General features: G+C 39.9%; 1 protein-coding gene across 2 annotated transcripts in view; it reads right to left on the bottom strand.

Moving 5' to 3' along the window:
- Positions 1-245: 245 nt before the first annotated feature.
- Positions 246-19,467, bottom strand: part of JAKMIP2 (janus kinase and microtubule interacting protein 2) — a 146,406-nt gene continuing 127,184 nt past the window's right edge. For both annotated transcript variants that reach the window (XM_005599322.4, XM_014730591.3), the window contains 5 exons: positions 17,741-17,818; positions 15,571-15,774; positions 9,631-9,696; positions 5,633-5,703; positions 246-1,034 (listed from right to left, as the gene is read on the bottom strand). In XM_005599322.4, coding sequence (XP_005599379.1) covers positions 5,653-5,703; positions 9,631-9,696; positions 15,571-15,774; positions 17,741-17,818 — 399 coding nt within the window. In that variant the 3' untranslated portion in view covers positions 246-1,034; positions 5,633-5,652. The remainder of the gene's footprint in view (positions 1,035-5,632; positions 5,704-9,630; positions 9,697-15,570; positions 15,775-17,740; positions 17,819-19,467) is intronic.

The raw sequence follows: 19,467 nt of genomic DNA, 5'->3' as shown, positions 1-19,467 counted from the left end.
TCTATTGAGTTTTTACTCAAATCATATATTTATGCAGGCAATTTTAAGCAGCCACTTGAAAACCAGTATTTTGGAAATTGGAAGATTCAGAGATGCTCTCTGGCCCATGTTCCCTAGCGACGTTGGCATTCTAAACAGAACTGTGTCAGGGAGCTTGTGACTTAGAGCATCTTCTTCTTAATTTTCAATATGAATGAGATCAGTCTGTTGCTTGTGGAGGAACACAGATGTGACAGAAGGCCAAAGAAGCATCAAATCTGCTTTTATTTCTTATGTTACATTCGCCTGGGTCCTTCGCCTTAGTTGCCAGTTTAGTTGGGGTCACTGTGATCCACTTCTCATCTGTCATCTGTGGAATGCCTTCCATAAGCTCCACCTTTTGCAGAAAAAACAAATTGGAGAGAGAATTTTTTCCTTCCCATTCACATTGCAGATGTCTCTGTTCCTGAGTTTTAAACAATAATAAAGACGGAAAAGCAAATCCCTGTAGTAAGAAACCAGACTTTTCAAATGAAACATTTTATTGTAAATAGCTCCTCATAGGTATTCCTCGTGCTTCACTCCCCACCCACCCTTGTTTTTTTGTTTTGATTTTTTAAAATGATGTTTATTTCAGGACTAGTGTTTCCATGGGGTGTGGTGTTACATTAAAATGACCCCCCTGCACAGCAGGGGTAGAATGTTTCTTTGTAACTTTGGTTCCATGCCCAAGACACATCTTTGCTTGATCTGCTGAAACTGTTTTCCATTGCTGAATTTTTTCTTTACACAATATATGTTTATAGTTCTTTTCTTCTGGTTTGACATATACATGTTTCATTAAATGCAGCATATATTGTAGATTTTCAACAGGGTCATGTGGGAACTGTCAAGTAAGAAACCTTGAATAATGGCTTTAAAATACACAGTTGTAGTCCTGGCTACAGGGTAGTTCTTAGCTTTAATCTCCCTCTCACTGCTGTAAACATTTCTGCCATCTTTGAAGGTTTAGAAGCATTTGCCTTTCTGGGGTCTTATCCATGTTTTCGGTTACTCTGTAAAACAGAGGGGAAAATTCTTTAATCATCATTTCTGTCAATAACTGAAACAGAAAAAAACAAACTATTTTTTTAAAGAAAAAGAAATTTATTCTTAACCACCTCTTTGAGCTGTATGATCTTGTATACGTTACATAAAGAAAGTCTCTAAGCTAATTACTTTAATTCTAAATGAGAAAAGAGAAATATCTATTTTTAATAGCTGTTGCAACAATGCATATAAAGCAACTAACAGTTCTTGTCTCATTGTAAGTAGCCTGGAATATTAGCTATTATCCTTATTGCCTTTTCCTCTGGGGCTCTCCAAGGCAATGCCTTAAGAAGCTCAACTGAATGGCCATGCCCCCAAATATCGGTTTAAGATATTATTTTAAAAGCAACTTTGTCTATGCCCTTCAGTAACTTACTTTTATGCCATACTTCCTCCCCAACAATTGTATCCAATGGCCCATGGTCTCCACCCTAAGGTCCTGACCTGGGGATTCCCTGGAAAATTTGTCACACAGGTTCCCTGGTTGCCCCCAGACATGTCCCTGAAAAGGTCCTTCCTTGGACTATGCCAGTCAGGATTCCCCGCCCTGTTCCTCTTTGAGTCCATATGTCTGGGTTTTCACTTGGGTAGAAGTTTAGGACATAAAGGCCTCTTCCAATGAAAGCCGGAAATGGCACAGAGGACATGCTATTATGTGCTGCTTAAGGACATGACCTTTAGAGTCTGACTGACATGGATGGAGAAAATGGGATTTCCATTTGCTCACTGTATGTCCAAGGACAAGTTATGTAACTTCGCCAAGCCTTAATTTCCCCACCTACAAAATAAAGATACTAATTCTGTAGCAGGATTTTACTGATGCCCCAGAAATGGTGACCAAGATCCAAAGGGGTGGAAAAGGAGGCACTTAGGACCCAAGGACACTTCCAGTCCACCACGCAGAGGCAAACTAGAGATTCAAAGAAATTCCCACCATAAGTGCAAGTCAGAAATATTTGGAATTCGTATTTGTAGAGCTACTTTGCTCCCAAAGGCTAGATTAGACCAGGATGAAAGAGTGAAAGAGTCACAGAGGAGAACTAGGAGGAAGGAAGTTCAGTGGGTGGGATGAGAGTACACCGTGGGAGGGAGGGGACGGTGCCAAAAGGCATAGAGATTGGTGGTGGCTGCAGGAAGCAGACTCGCCTTCTATGGCTCAAACACAGAGCAACGCTCACCTATTGCTCATCCTCTGTCTCTCTGAGCAGAGAACTGGAGAGGGATGGCAGGGTGGAGACAGGGGCAGCAGTTCGCTCCCAGCAAGACGCTGCAGCTAGTACCACCAATGATGGGATCCAGAAGGGCAGTGGAAGGGCTTGGGCCTCAGCCTGTCAGGGCAAAGAGCAGTGGGCATGCCCTGCACGGCTCCTGAACAACTCACACATATGTCCCCCAAATGGCCAGTCTTTCAACACCTCTCATAGAAAAGACATAAAGAGCTGGTTGGTACTAGCCAGAGAAACAGCATCAACCACCAGGAAGAGGGCCAAGCCACTCCAGGGGAGGTGAGAGGCACGCTGCCCTTTCCCTCTTCCTCTTCCCCGCTCTTCAGAAGAGCTGAGCCTTGAAGAAGGAAAAGGGAAAAGATCTCTCACAGCCAGACGGTGACCCTCCTCCTCCACTGGGGAGAGGGCAAGAAATGAGATTAAACAGAGTCTGCAATTGAATTTTTAAATTGGGCTAGACTTTCAAGAACCAAAGGTAACAAAAATTGGGGAAACAACCTAGCTAAGAATTAATTAAAGGATCAGAGAGGGAAGTAAGACAGAACCTGAGGGAAAGCCTTGTTTTGAGAAAATAGATTGTGTTCATAATTACATTCCACTGAGATGAGAGCCCCAGACAACTAGTTACAGCTATAATATCCCCATATTCCCTGTAAAGAAGAGAAGTGATCTGAACGTATATAAAAGATGCTTTAAGGGGGTCGGCCCAGTGGCCATGTGGTTAAAGTTCCACACACTCCTCTTCAGCGGCTGGGGTTCACACGTTCAGATCCCAGGTGTGGACCTACTCTGCTCATCAGCCAGGAACCAGGAAGTGTGGTAGGTACTTGAACACTAGAGTCACAAGTCAGATGTGGCATCACGGCATTCACTGACTTAGAGTCTGCTGGCGTGTAGTCAACTCTCAGAAACGAGAGCTACGATGGCTGTTCTACAGAAGAGGAAACTACTGCTCAGTGCTAGTAAGCAACTCATTCACAAGAATCCCTGAGGTTCCGTAATATTCAGAAGGGCCTCTTGAGTCAAAGATGAATTTATATTCTACACAGTCTTAGTTTATAGCTAATTGAAAATTAGCTCATTGAAAATTGGTCATCTATGGTGACCCACTTCAGTTATTCAGAATGCCAGTTTGAATAAACCTGGCTTTGCTGTAGAAATCATACATCAGTCGTTCTGGGAGACTGCCTATAAGTCCATTTGTTTTTTTAAAACCAGCATGGTTTTACTCAAATGATGGGCTTTCCTTCAGTCGTGATAGGCAGAAATGACACATATGTGCTTTGAAACAGAATTGAAGGTTTATCTCTGAGAGAAAACAAATTGAAAGTTTGTAAGTAAAAGACTTTTTGTGTTTATGTATTTATTTTGTATAGAAACACACATAACTTAAAGCATCTTTTTCTCTTTTGTTTTTGGTGAGGAAGATCCACCCTGAGCTGACATCCACTGCCAATCCTACGCTTTTTTTTTTTGTTTGAGGAAGATTCTCCCTGAGCTCAGAAGGGGAGGGTTTTCAATGGGACCTCATAACTTGGCTATAACATCTAACCCGGTGATAGCTATTTTTCTACCTCTCTCATTTTCTTCTTTCCTCTGTCTCCCTGTATAATTGCTGGATGTGGAAAAATTAATGGTACGCTATTCACTTAGAATAAATATACAGAATGCATGGGCAGATGCTATCTCCTGAAAGTGCCTGGGGCTCCCCCACTTATGGTAAAAGCCCCAATATAATTGAACTGAGTTATTTAGTCAGCAACCACTGCGAGCGGTAAGGGTGCCTTCTTGGGAGCACGGGGCCACTTTAGATCATCACTGACAGTAATGACTTAGGTAATTGCTAAAAGAAAAGCACGAGTCTCTCCATTTGAGGGAGAGTATATAATTTAAGTTAGTCTTAGGTTTAAGAGCAGAATATAAATCATTAATTTAGTAGGAAAAATATTTTTGTGGTTAATTGCAATATGCTTTTACTACCTGTCAACAAGCCGAGCCTTTTTCTTCCTTACTTCTAGCTATCTGTCTCTTGCCTGCTACCTGCTTGACTCCTCCCTGGTATTGGGTCATGCCAAAGCACTTTTGCTCATCTGTTATACATCCAGGTAACAGACTTGACACAACGGAGAGAGAAACTGTCTCTTCTCCATTTTTCAGCTTGCTATAGAAAATGTCAAATAACATGAGGTCCAGGAGAGATCCCTGCATAATACACCTTAACAGGGTCACCAGAGTTGACACAGACCATGATAAATGGATTTCGAATAGCAGCTAGCCCTTCCTCATTTTTAAATAATGGTATCAAGATTTGTGGTTTCTGTACCTGGGTAGACATCAGAATCACCTGGTATGCTTGTTACAAACATAAATCAATCCTTGCTCTCCACCTTTCCCACCCCCTATCTCACCTCCATCTCCAGAAATCTGATTCATTAAGTCAAAAGTAAGGACTCAGAATCTGTATTTTTAAGAGCATTGAGAATCACTGTCTAAGATTATTTATACATGTATTGATGAGATGTGGACTGGATAGTTTAGTAATAATGGGATTCTTCTTTTCTTTTTTCTTTTTCTTTTTGCTGAGGAAGATGTGCCTTGAGCTAACAATCCTTTTTGTTTTTTTGCTTGAGGAAGATTAGCCCTGAGCTAACATCTGTGCAAATCTTCCTCTACTTTGTATGTAGGTCACTGCCACAGCATGGCTGGTGAGTGGAGTAGGTCCATGCCCAGGATCCAAATCCACAAACCCAGGCTGCTGAAGTGGACCGTGCTGAATTTTAACCACTCAGCCATGGGGCAAGGCCTGCTTCTTTTATTTTTATTTTCCTAAATTGAAATAGAAAATTACCTTATTTGAAAAAAAATCAATTTCACTTAATAGCCCACTTTCCTGAGTTCTGATGAAGAGGGACTGGGAGAAAGGGTTTAAAAAAAACCAGTCATTTTTAGCTTGTTAGATTTACAGAATCAGAATTTTCAAGCTGGAAGACATACTTAAAATATACTCATATTTCTTTACTTTGCAGATATAGCAGTAACTTTTCCGTGTAATGAGAGCCTATGATAAAAATACTGAGATCCACTGACATCATGATTTCCCAAAGCAATACAGTTAACTAGGAAAAAATTCTTGATTTCCATCATACGTCAGGTTTGCTTTATTTCTTTAATAGTCACCCAAACGGATTGAATCGGTTTCTCATTTTATAGCATCTAAGCTAACCAAACCAAGCACACTTTTTTTTTTAAAAAACACAGGCATAGCAACTACTATAGGCAGCATCCTTCACATCAAATACCTCTTAAAACCAAATTTTGAGAATTAAATAGAGTCTTACCTTTAAGAGGCACCTTGACATCAAGGCCATAGAATAAAGGCAAGAGAAAAGAACAAGAACAGGAACAGAAACTGCAGAAGAAAAAGAAGAAGACTGTGTAAACCTGAGTTTCTGTAGTGCCATTCAGGTAGTTCAGAACCTCAGCTTTCCCACATTGCTCAAGTCTGACCACTTCTCACATACACACCAAGTGCCTTTTGTTTAAAAAAAACACATACCTTTTATTTATCTAAAGGTAAAGCAATGCAATGAATAACTTGCCTTCAACTAACGTCAACTCACACATTTTAGAATTCTGAGGGGCCTCTAACAGATAATTGGTCTAAGCTTCTAATTTTATTAGTGAGAAAAAAAGCACAAAGCAGTTAATTGATAGACTAATTTCACATAATTTTATGGTATGGCGAAGCCTAGAATTGAGACCTCCTAAGTCCTACTCTATTACACATTATTGTTTCTATTTTTAATGTGTGGGAGGGTATTTCCAAAACACAAAATATGATCAGAGCATATACTTAACCACTCCATGCTATCATTGTTTGGTTAATGTGTTAGGTTTTAGGACTAAGGCATGGCAGAAAGAAAGTGTAGGGTAAGCATATGATCAGTTATCCACATTGGGACACTCCTGAGGTGGAAAGGGAACACTATTAGTAATTACATCAGGGCAACAGGTATAAACTGGGTCTGTCCTGGATGAGTGAGGATGTGTGGTCATGCTCTCGGTACCAAATATGCTTATCCATCAGTGGACGCTTTGGATAATGAACGCATGATGCTGGTGCAGCCTGTCATGCTTCTGAGATAGATTTCTCCTTATTCGTCTCATAGAAGTTAAATGGAGTCTGATTTGTCTCCCTACATCAAGAACCTCACTGGAGAAGCAGGTGCTTGAATGGTCAACATGCTTGTGTAGCTCTGGTATACAACCAACTGTATACGAATTATAAAAGGTCACAGATCAGATCCGTTTTTTCAAATGTCAATTTCCTTGGTGATTTATTCTTACAGAGTCATGAAGTCTTTCACCTCATTATCACACTTCTGGAGCATCCTGTTGGATGTGACATCTTTGAATAAGGAGTATGTATAGCATCTCGTATTAGCATGTTATTTGCATATTTCATTTAATGCCACTGCTCATCAGGCTCTTGCTTCACTATGGCAAAATTGTAGGAACAAGTTACACATATGGCGCTAAGAGCCATGTATTGGTGACATTCTATGCATCTGAAAAGCAGAAACTCTGTCCTTTTTGTTCATTCCTTAAAGACGGAGAGTGATATGATGGTAAGTATAGCAGGAGAGGATGGAGGAGAGAAATGGAAGGATTCTACTATTCCTGTGAGAAGGTCAGACATCGACACTACTTCTCTGGGCATAAGGAGAAGCCCATCACTTAGTCTGCAGTGGGATTCTTAGTCTACGCAGTGTGGTGGCAGACTGTGGCACTTCGAGTCAGACGCCCTGACCTCTGGTCTTGATTTCCATAGACTGCTGATATGATCTTGGAAAGTTGTTTAATCCCTGTGAGCCATTGTTTTACTATCTGTAGAAGAGGGGATCACGATACCTGCTGTGTCTGTCTCACAGCTTAGTTATGAGAATCAAATGAGGTGACGTGGGAGTGCTCTGGACACAGTCAAGTGCTGCACATCTGAAGTAATTATGCCATGTTGGTGGTGATCACCTGATTTATACCGTGTGCATGGGAATCAGGAACAAAGAAGGAATATTGTAGGTACCCTGAGGGAGTGTTCAGGTACCCCAAAGGAAAGAATGAAGAATATCTCAGACATAGTGAACGTTATCCTTTTTATTAGGCTTGTGGATGAGTAGAATTGAGGTCAAACAAATAGAAGGTGCATTATAAACCTCATGTCTCATTCAAATCTCTCAACAGAAACCAACTGGATTGTTTTTGAAGTGGCTTAATCTACTACTACATGTGGAATATGCTGCTTTGATAGCTAAAGGATACTTAGTTCCTGTTAAGTACATTACCTCATTATCATAAATATTTAGGAAGTTCAGACTTGTGAAATGAAAAGTTCACACTGAATTCTGACAGTAAAAATAATCTCAATCCCTCTCCTCCGAACATGTCCATGGGGTTTATTAAGGGAATGGCTAGGGTGGTGACACTGACAGATATAAAAAAATTCCTTTTTTGGTTTGTTTGTTTTTCCTCAGCTGAATGGGAACTAAACTGAACTAAAGTTTCTGGGGCAGAACTGTCTTAACCGTGACTTCCTCCTTCAGCAGTCCCAGGACTGTTTAAGAATTAGCAGAGAGAATGACTAGAGCCAAGAACTTGACATTCAAAAATGCGGAAAATGGAAGACGTTAGGTATGTCCTTTGACAACCAGAGAGACTGTGGAATAATCCTCCTGTAGGTCTTCCTGACAAATGCTGGGAAATTAAACTCAGTCATTGGTTCACTGCATTTCATCTTTGCCTCATTCAATTCCGTGGAACTAACTAGCACACTTCTGGAATGAGGAAAACTTCAAATTTCAAATTTTCATAAGATGTGTACTTTATGCTAGAAATTTAAAAAATCATACTTTTTAAATTTGACTTACTTTCTTAGTCTTTCCTAATTTTCACATAAGTGATCTCATTTCTTCTTCATGGAACCCAGGAGAGGAGGTGAGGGCTAGTGTTATAATCCTTATTTTATAGATATGACTAAGACACAGAGGGCGAAGTCACTTACCCAAGGTCAAACAAGTACCTGAAGACCCAGCCTACATCAGAATCCAGGGGGCTGATGGTCTGGCTACCGGACCCTCCCAACTCCCTCTGATATCACATATGTGGACAACTACAGAAGCAATTTGGGAGGAACCAAATGCTAATCATTGACTCAGAAATGGCAGATGGTTTGCTATTTTCTCCTTGGGTGCCCATGGAAGATACTGCAAAACAACTAGATTCTTTTGCAACACAAGAATTCAGTCAATCAGACTGGAACTCCAGAGAAAACCTCTTGCCATCCTTGTTGTGTTCCTCAGCAGGGCACTCCTGGTATTTTGGGCAGGATAATCCTATTTTGTGCAAGACTGTTTAACTCACTGCATCTTGTTCTGCATCCCTGCCTGAGCCCTGTCCCTTCTCCCACCACACACACATTTCAAAATGCCCTTTTTGAGAACTACTATGCTTTACCCCCAAAAAGTGTTGGCCGACTTAGAAGAAGCAGTTACTGTTTTAGACCACTGGGGAAGTGACATGAGGGCATAATTATGCGTCAATCTAAATTTCTGAACTTATTATTGAGGTGAAATTGCAGCACAAAGAAAAAAGAACCTTTTACGAACAATAATGGGAAAGATTCTTTTAAGGTGCTACAAAGAATTTGAAAAGAAAGAGCAAAGGAGAGGAACAAAACTCAAAAGAAACTTTTGGAAAGGAAATGAAGATGAGGAAGGGGGAAAATGACGTTAAAAAACAAAAAAAAAGGGGCTGGCCCCGTGGCTGAGTGGTTAAGTTCTCTCGCTCTGCTTCAGCGGCCCAGGTTTTCACTGGTTCGGATCCTGGGCGTGGACATGGCACCGCTCATCACGCCATGTTGAGGCTGAGTCCCACATGCCACAACTAGAAGGATCCACAACTGAAAAAATATACAACTATATACTGGGAAGATTTGGGGAGAAAAAGCAGAAAAAAAAAAAGAGGATTGGTAACAGTTGTTAGCTCAGGTGCCAATCTTTAAAAAAAACACCAAGAAAACCAAAACAAAAACAACACGTATAGAAGATAATAGCAACCCACACAAAGGCAGCAATGTGAAGGCTATGGGTTATTGAAGGCACAACCTTTGCTGGAACCCTGGGCCTGGCTGAGGGTGAAGTCACATTTACTGTGGCTACACCTGCCTGTGCAAGATATACAATAACTGAGAGAAAAGAAGGAACACGCAGTGAGAGAAATCCATACTATTTTCTGATTAAAAAAACAAAGAATGAAATAGATATCAAATGTAACTTGATACCTTTTCTTCTAAGTCTTTTATTTGTCTTTTCTGGATGTCTGTTTTATCTTCTAAGTCACGGATTCTCTGAAGAAAGAAAAAAAAAAAAAGGCGTTAGGGGGTGTTAAGTTGAACAAAAAGATTGTTCCCTGACGTAAAACAGAAAACTTTCTATAAAAACCTTAACATTAGTACTAACAGCTGGAAACATCACGTATACGTTTTTCCAAACCCAGAGGTGGTTGCATGTTTCAAAAGTTACTGGCACTTGTGGTGGAAAATCATTGTCATTGATTACATTTAAAAAATATTTGCCACCTCTCTCCACCGGGCCTATCCCTACAGGTCCCTCCCCTGTGAGAGAAGGACAGTCCCCTCCCCGCTGTCCTTGGGCTTCGCCGTGAGACCTGTTTTGCCCAGTGGAATGTGTGCTGGAGTGAGATACGGGAATGCCGCATCCTTGTGGAGACAACAGAAGGTCCCAGAACTAGTGAGCAGGAAACAACCTTTGTTGTAAACCACTTGAATTGAGATTTTTTGGTTGTTTATTACCACAGTGAAAAATGGCTAAGGCTGACGAACACAAATATAAACAATCCCATTGTTTTTGCTACCCTTGCTTTTCAATCTCATTTCAACTCTGTTTCAGGGTGGAATTTCCTCACAAAACACGATTGGCCAGTTCTCATAAAACAAACAAAGTAGAGATTACACTTTGACAAAAATTCCAAGGAGGAAACTGATCAATTAGGAAAAAAACCAAACATAACAAAATAGCACAAATACGTCTGAAAGACCAAAACCTTCCAGAACTGTCTTTGAACTTACCTGTCAACAATATAACAAAATTCCAGTAATTTAAATAGTGCAGATTTGAAATCAACATTACATAAACAATTATTTGGAAGTGAAAAGCAGTCTTCAAACTTCTCTCTGGTAATCTAAAGGCCTTTTATGTTCACAGCACATGCTCACACAGTGTAAGCTTGTTATTTAATGCCTCTTTTGGGAATAATTAGAACATAGAGTACTGGAGTCTGAGAAGAAAACACTGGAAGCTAAATGGGGTGAAAACATGGAAAGAGAGGTTTTTATAATGCAATGTGGAGAGAAAAAAGGGAAGCTAGAACAAAGAATATCTGAACTTGGAAATCATCTCTCCCTCCCTGTAAAACAGTAGTTCTCATCTGGGGATGCTTGTGCCCCCCAGGGGACATTTGGCAATGTCTGGACATTTTTAAGTTAGTTAATTTATTTTAAAGTGTACAATGTGGTTTTAGTATATTCACAAAGTTGTGCAACCATCACCACTATCTAATTGTCTGGACATTTTTGAATTACACGTGATCACTGTCACAATTGGGGGCGAGTTCAACTAGCATCTAATGGACAAAGGTCACGGATGCTGCTAAGTAGCCTATGATAAACCGGACAGCCCACCACAATCGTCCGGCCCAAAATGTCAGTAGTGCAAAGACTGAGAAATCCTGCTTTACTGGAAAGAGGTTGAGCTTGGTGCAGGAGAGGATGGTGTGTTTTGGTCAGAGAGACCAACAAGGCTGACCTTGAAATTATATGACAATGAATGCTGGAGAAGGAAATGGGACTGGAATGCTGATGGTGTGTGTATGTGTGTGAGGCGTGTGCTTGTGTTTATTTCCATAGTGCTGTTCATGCTCCAAAGCTACACGGTAAAAGAATAAATTTGCTAGATATTTCTACCTTGAGTGTGCAAGTAATTCCTTGGTATGTCTACTGGATGTGGAGGCTAGTATTGTATCTATAGAATCATGGACATATGAGATTACTGCAGTATCTATTCAGTCATCAAATCTGTGCTTGTTGGGCATCTTCTTACAAGTTCAGGACTGTGCTGGATGTCATGGAGAATACAGATAAGACATCAATTCATTCCTGACCTCAAAGAACTATCAGATCCAGATGGGGAGACAAAATTTAAAACATGAACAGGGAAAAACGAATTAAGTAGAAAAGGTAAACATTGCAAAACCATGTATAACTTCATCACCAATCTCTAATACCTAGTACAGTGTTTAGCACAAAGGAGCTGCCTATACGTATTTATTAAATGACTTAGTTACACTACATTGTGTGCTGCATGCTTTGTTTCTTTTTCCTTCCCATCCGCTAGCCATCCAATTCAATAGGAAACCCTGTTGGGCCCAAAATAGATCCCTTTTTTACTTGCTTTTTATCTCTATCACTACCAAGTATATCAGGTCACTGTTGTCCCCCATCAGGACTGCTGTAATAGTTTACTGCTGGCTCCTGCTGTTTCTAATCTTGTCCATTCTACATCCATCTAGGGCAGCCAGTGTGAATCCTTAAAATGTGAAATGATCAAGGCAGTCTCTGGGTTTTAGGGATGAGGAAGAGTAAGGAGGCAGAGTTGGCCGAGTTGCACTCAGAATAGAACTCAAACCCTTCAAGGCCCTACGTGATTGATCTAGCCCTGTCTCACCTCTCCACCTTCACCTCCTGTCAACCACACCTTGGCTGTGTGTGCTCCTGCCATACTGGCCTTCTCTCTGTTCCTTGAATATTCCAAACTTTCCCACAATAGAGACTTAGCCTCCGCTGTCTTGATCTTCCGTGACACTTTGCCGAGATCTTTGTGTGGCTGGTTCTTTGAGTTTTAGACATCTTTAAAGAGGTGTGCTCTGACCAGACAGTCTAAAGTGGCCAATCCTACTTCCAAACTCACACACACACGTTGTATAATTTTCTTCCTGGCACTTATTGTCAGTCTCTGAAATTGCCTCGGTCATTGTTCATTTGTGTTGTTGCTTTGTCCCTCTTCATCTGTAGGATAGATGAGAGCAGTGACCTTTATATCTTTATCCACCACCACATTCCCAACACCTGGCACAAGAAGGGCTTCAATAAATGGTTTTGAATGAGTTTATAATATGGTATGGAATGCAGATCTTTCAGTAGTATGCGGTCCATTATTTTCATCAGGGAGAGCATCCTAAAGGAGGTGGATCTTAAACTGAGACTGGAAAAATGAGAACATTTGGATAAATGCAGCAGACATGGAAGGGCATTTGAGGGTGAGTAATCATGCAGACAAAGGCTTAGAGGTGGGATGTCATGGCCCAAGTGGTATCAGGAAGACTCTTGCATGAGTAGAGAGGAAGGTATATTCTGGAGATTGTCTCAAATCAGGATTTCTGGGGGAGGAGTTGCCAGATAATGAAGAACCTGGAGAGACCTGCATAGGACTAGACTCAACTGGAAATGGGGATCATGCAGGCTTTTGAGGAAGAAGGTACCATCAGGAAAGGTGACAAGAATCTGCAGTGATATGCAGACGAACTGAAGACAAGAGAGCTGGAAGTTGTCCCCACGGTGTACTGCATATGATTCTTTTATGTAACTTATCAAGAGATATCATAATTATTTTTCTTTGTGTTGATCTCCTTTGTTCTCCATCTACAGATCCCAAGCTTTGTAAAGGCAGGGTCCATTCTTTGCACTTTTGTAAAGGCAGGGGTCCCTGGTGAATTCTCTCTGTCTAGCATGGTATCTAATGCCTAGGAAGCATGTTTAAACATCTGACTGAATAAATGCATAGATGATGGAGTCGGGGTACCTCAGAGGATATCTGGCAGCACCTGGAAGCTGTTGCAGTAATGAAAGGGCCTGCAGATGGCTGGGGTAACAAGTGTGGACAAACTGGACCAGCTTCAAAAACATTTCAGGGGAAATGCCAATTGGATTTAGTGCTACATTAACTATTGGTGACAAAGGGCCAAGAAGACTCCAGGGTTTCCCGTCTGAGTGCTTTGGGATATGGAGATTCTACTGATCAAGACAGGCAGATGGCGAGGGAAGGGAGAAGGAAGGAGCAGAATGCATAGTTAGGTACGTTTCATATGAGTCCACTCTGAAACATTCATACATAAATGTCTAATAAATTGTTAATGAAATCCTCTAGAATTTAGACTGGATTACATGCTTATACATGACAAATCTTGGCCAATGCTTTCTGGAATAATTCTCTCACAGCTACTGGTTATAAGGGAAGAAGAAGAGTAGGAAATAACTAGAAAAGTCATATTCTCATAAACATTTGTTTGGGAGATAGAAATGTCCATGGAATGCTCTGAGGCTTAGAAATGTGATGCACCTATCAGCTCAGTCTGGATAACTTAAAACACAACAAGCAATACCATCTCTTTCAGGAGTGATTAGCTGATTAAAGAGAGACTCAAAAGAGATGACAAGGTTTTAATTATAAATAAATTTAGATAACTATTTGTGCATCACACTTCTGTGGTTCCCTAACACAACTCCTGATTTGTTGAAATTAATTAAATGCTGCTGCAGCATAAGAAATTTAAGCAGAGAACACTTTCTTTCCCTGATAGAAGAAAAGGACGCCTTCAGTAATGCAATGATGCCATAGAGTTTATTTTTTATTTTTATTTTTTGGCTTGCCAGAATGTTGTCTGTTTTATTTTTTCCCCTTTTTTGTTTTTTTATTGAGTTAATGATAGGTTACAATCTTGTGAAATTTCAGTTGTACATTAATGTTTGTCATTCGTGTTGTACGTGCACCACTTCACCCTTTGTGCCCACCCCCCACCCCATCTTTCCCCTGGTATCCACTGAACTGTTCTCTTAGTCCACATTTTTAAATTCCTCATATGAGTGGAGTCATACACAGCATAGAGTTTATTATTAAAGGCTTAAAAAATTCTTTCCAGGGTCAAAACCAAAACATTTATGATGGAATCTGAAGGGGCATTGAAACAAACATGTATGTGTTCATCATCTCTGGGACAAATGGCCCCAGAGTTCCCTGTTAACTTGGGTAATCTCTTGTTAGCCTAGAAAGATCCATAAAGCTCCTTGCTACATCTGAAGTGTGCTCAGTGTCATGTTCCCCACAAATTGTTCTTCTAGATGTCATAAAATAGCCCCTGTTCCTTTTCCACTCACCTTGACCTCTGATGACCACATTACTTCTTGAATGGCACATCTGGATGTTGTACCAGCTGCTCGTTACAGCTTCTGAGTACCAAATACTACAGGCTGGCACTTTCAATTTGCATTTCTTATGGAATCTACCTTTTGACCAGGGCTCTAGTCCTCACCCTTCACGCTACGACATGAACTAAGAGTTGGAATTAAGAATTTTGGCTATAAATCAATACTGGGTGTCTCTTTTGTGCCTTGCTGGTCTAGATGAAGCATATAAATCATACGACTCAAGCTGCATACGACAGTGTAGTGCAGTGTAGTGCATTGGCCTCAGAGTCAGGCTGACCTGGGTTGTAATCCTGGCTCTGTTGCTTACTATCTGTGTCATCTTGGGCAAATCACTGAAGCACTCATCTTCAGTATCATAATTTCCTAAATTGGGATAATAAGAATACTTACCCTAGTAGGCTATTGTAAAGAGTAAATTAAATGATATAAGTAGAGCCCTGAGCTTAGTTCCCGACATACAGCAAATTCCAGGAAGTAAGCAGCAGCTTCCAGGCTCTGTTGTTGTCACTGTTGGTTCTGGGAATAAAGGGAAAGGCCCTTGTTCTCTTTCAGCCCATTCAGATTATTTGATCAGGCTAGGTTACGGACTGCGATGAGTAACAGAAGGGAAGCATTATTTCTGCCCTGAAGAGAGTCTTGCTTCCTTGCATAAGGGAGGTAACCAGGCCCCATGAGATTCAAAGGGTATTTCATGACAAAGTATTGGAGAAATGTAGCAATATGCAATGCTTCTGAAATGCCAAGTTTTTTAAGACTGAATCATTACAAAACTGTCATCCTATATCTGAGTGAAGGTGGAAAACAATAGCTATTTATTTTACTCTCTGAAAATAACTTATATCTCCTGGGCTTCTCCATACCCATACTCAATACCATGTACTTAGTACTAAGCCCCATTTGCTTAGTCCCAAGCCTACACAGATGTAGTGACTCAGTCCTCACCTGATGGGCTTGCTGTAAGAGCTCCATTCTCTCCTGAAGAATCTGACAGTCATACTCTCTGCTCTTCCTCAGCATCTGCCGCCGTAACTTTTCTACTGCCGTCCTCAACTCCTCTTGCTGTTTTTCACTTAATAATTCACCAAACTTGATAACAGTTTCTTGCTGCAGAGCATTGTACAAAGTAGCTTCTAGTTCCTGGATCCTCTGGCAAACAGAATTAGAAAAGTCTAACTTTGGAACTTAGCATTTACGTATGCTGTGTGCTCTGTACACACACATGTGTATATGAGGAGGGATGTATTATTCTAGTGTTACAGGATCACAGCAATAAAACAAATTTCAAAGCTTATCTAACTTAACTACCCTTTTGATAATCCCTTTTATAAGATTCCATAAGAGTCATCCAATCAATATGTGAACTTCCCTGATGATGGGGAATTTGTTTTCTTTCTTGGGATCCTGTCCATTTCACATACCTTTCATTTTTAGAAAGTCCTTACTTTGTTATAATAACTGTACATTCTTCTATTCTCAAATGTAGCTGAGAATAAGCTTGTTCTCTCGTCCATTTGACAGTTCTTTAAATATTTAAAGACATCTATCATGGTGGCCATACTTTTATAAATAAGTATTGCAAAGTGTTCTAAGTTGGAATAAAATACTTAAAATTGGAGATATATTTCAGGCACAAAATGCCACCTCTCTCTCACAGGACACATCTCCCTACTTAGAGATGGCCTATGGTCTCCATATTTTTCCTTTAAAATAAATATTGGAAATATGATCTAAAATAGCCTAGAGTCTTTGGAGTTGGTTTGTTTTTTAATACTCTGAGTACTACACTTGCTCTAGCTATAAAATGCCTCCTTGAGTCTTATCTTTTTTTAGATGAAGAGTCTACTGCTGCTTATATCCCAGTTGTTGTTGTTTTTTAAAATATGCTTCAGATACAGTTACCAAAATCTATAATCTTAGTCCCTGTGACTTTGACAGAGGTGAATGGACATGTCCCAGTGAGGGATGTTTTCCTAACTCTTGTCCTGGACTAAGCAGATATCATCTTTTTAAAGTTAAATATAGTTGTCTGAAGGAGCACTCAGCTGTGGGACACACAAACACACAGCTTAATCTTATGTAGAGGGAGGGGAGGCAAGGATGAAAGGGTAGGAAGAGTGGGGAAAATCACCTCCTTCTTTATTCTCTAATTAGTGACCAGCTCTCATTTCCTCCTTTCCCCATCAAGCGATGCTCAGAATCTCCTACTCATTTTGGAGGGGGAATACTATTTCATCTTTGTGACAAGCAGGGGCTAAGTGCTTCACTCGTTTCCCAAAAGTGACTCAGGCTGCTTCCAGGAAAGCATTATAAAAACCTCTACTAGCAACCCTTGAAATCTTCCTCTTTTAAGTTTTCTCTCCTTCTCTTGAGTCATTACTGTAAATTAATGAGGCGGTCATGTTTGTGTATGGAAAAAAGAAAGGCAAGCTGTAGTCCAACATTAGGAATTATGCATTATGAATTTGGTACAGGGAAATGGGTCAAATGTGCTTCCACAATCAGCATAATTTTCTGTAGGAGAGAGAAAGCACAGCCCATCGACTGATACAGCCTTACTTATCATGGCTGGATTACAGCAGTTAAGGCCACAATGTCTGGAGTCAGATTGATACACTACCTGCTTACCAATTTGGGCAGAGTTCTTTCATTCTCTAAGCCTTCATTTCCTCATATGTAATATAGAATAATAATATTACCTATACCTCATAGGGTTGTTGTGAGAAATAAATGAATTAAAAATATACACAGCAAACATTAAATACTTTATTGTTCCACCACTAGATTAGGCTCCCAAACCACTGGATTTGATTGAATAGAATTTCTCTTTAATCTACACGGCCATCCAGTCTGTCTTTCATTAAAATATTACATAGCGACATTTAATTTTTTAAAAATGAAGTATAATGAAATATTTATTAAGTATTCTAAGAATATTATAACAGCAAAGAGCTAGGGATATATTTGTTTTAAAATTGGAAGTGGAAACCGCTGAATAAATGAGCTGCATGTTGTGGTCTATTCAAGTATGTGGCTTGCAAATTAAGTAGGATGCTCTACTCCACAGAACATAATTGTAACCACGCCAGGTGTCCTGACTGCCTGGTGTACCTACCATGTATGCTTGGTCCAGAGCTTGTTTCCTGTAGTCTAGTTCTTCCTCCAGATAGCCTTTGATTTTGCAGAATTGTTCCTATAAAAAAGGGCCATATTGATAAAGAGTCAGCTTGATTAACTAGAAAGTGATATATAAATTGAATTAATCAATGTTTTCTCTAATTCCACCACAAGTCAAATCATTGTTTGTAGGGTCATAGATTTTCTCTGTTAGGGAAATATTTCACCTTTCATAGTCTCAGACAGAGAATGTGAAAACCAATGGGAAGAAGCATAAAAGATAAAATGAACAGGCCACATGGAATGCTTTAAAGGATTTCTATGCCAATCCAAGACTATGTGATTAAGATAGCTTCGAAAAGGCGTTAACTCATAAGCGTATCTGTGCAAATATATTGTGATGGTATATTTTTGTAAGAATGTTATGAAATGTAATATAGCAGAGTTGTAATAAAAAAACCACTTATTCAATAATAGCAAACTTTACTAATTGTACACAGATAACTTCGACCAAGTTAGCACAAAGATAGATGACAATTTAGAGAGTGGGGGTGATTCTACCCACAATGCCACTTAATGAGTGTCTGCTTGTGCCACATCCCAGTGTGAGCTGGGAGACTGAAATCTGACATTCCCCTGCTTGTCCGCAGTTTCTCTGTGCCTTTCATATTGTGAGCATCTTGCCAATAGCATTTAAAAATATACCTTAGTGTACCACATAGCCCCAGGCACAGACAACTATTTCTTTGTGTGCTTAACTGAAGGAACAACGCTGGAGGAGACTTGATTGCATTGACTTCTGAGAGACTATATGTCTGCATGCTGTAATTTTGCTGGTGATTTTCCCAATTACCTCTGCGCTCCAGTGCCTAGAACAGTGTCTGGTACAGGCTGACTGCATAGTTAACATTTGTGCATTTAAAGAGTTTTCAAGGGTGTTTGAATATAAACAGTTCTTATTACATGCTTTGACTTTAGAGACTAACCTCTTGGTAAAATGCCAACCCTGTGTAAAATATAAGCAAATGATGTGTAAGCTGTCACTTGCCATATCAGTCTAAGTTGTTGTTCTTAGGATTGCAAGGAGTTCTATAGGATTCCCCAACGTGATAGGAATCACTACCTATTTTTTAGTAATAATAATATTAACGACAGCACAGCTATAAAATTCTATGTATTGCTGTAAGTTAATAATGACTAATTCTTAGGCTTGGAGATTTGAAAAAATTTTAATTGTGGTAAAATACACACAACATAAAATTTACCATCTTAAGCATTTTTAAGTGTATAGTTCAGTAGTGTTAAGTACATTGCCATTGTTATGGAACCAATCTTCAGAACTCTTCATTTTGCAAAACTGAAACTCTGTATCAATTAAACAACTCCCCATTTCCTCCTCCTCTGAGTCCCTGACGACTATCATTTTCCCTTCTGCTTCTATGACCTTGACTGCTCTAGATACAATATATAAGTGGAACCATACAGTATGTGTCTTTTTGTGTCTGGCTTATTTCACTTAGCGTAATACGCCCTCAAGGTCCACCCATGTTGTAACATGTGTCAGAATTTCCTTCCTTCTTAAAGGCTGAATAATATTCCACTGTACATATACACCACTCATCCGTTGATAGACACTTGGGTTGCTTCCAGGTTTAAGCTATTGTGAATAATGCTGCTTCAAACATGGGTATACAATATCTCTTTGAGACCCCGCTTTCAATTATT

Source organism: Equus caballus, chromosome 14 (assembly GCF_041296265.1).
Source record: "Equus caballus isolate H_3958 breed thoroughbred chromosome 14, TB-T2T, whole genome shotgun sequence".
Taxonomy (NCBI): domain Eukaryota; kingdom Metazoa; phylum Chordata; class Mammalia; order Perissodactyla; family Equidae; genus Equus; species Equus caballus.
This window is presented reverse-complemented; position numbering and strand designations above follow the sequence as displayed.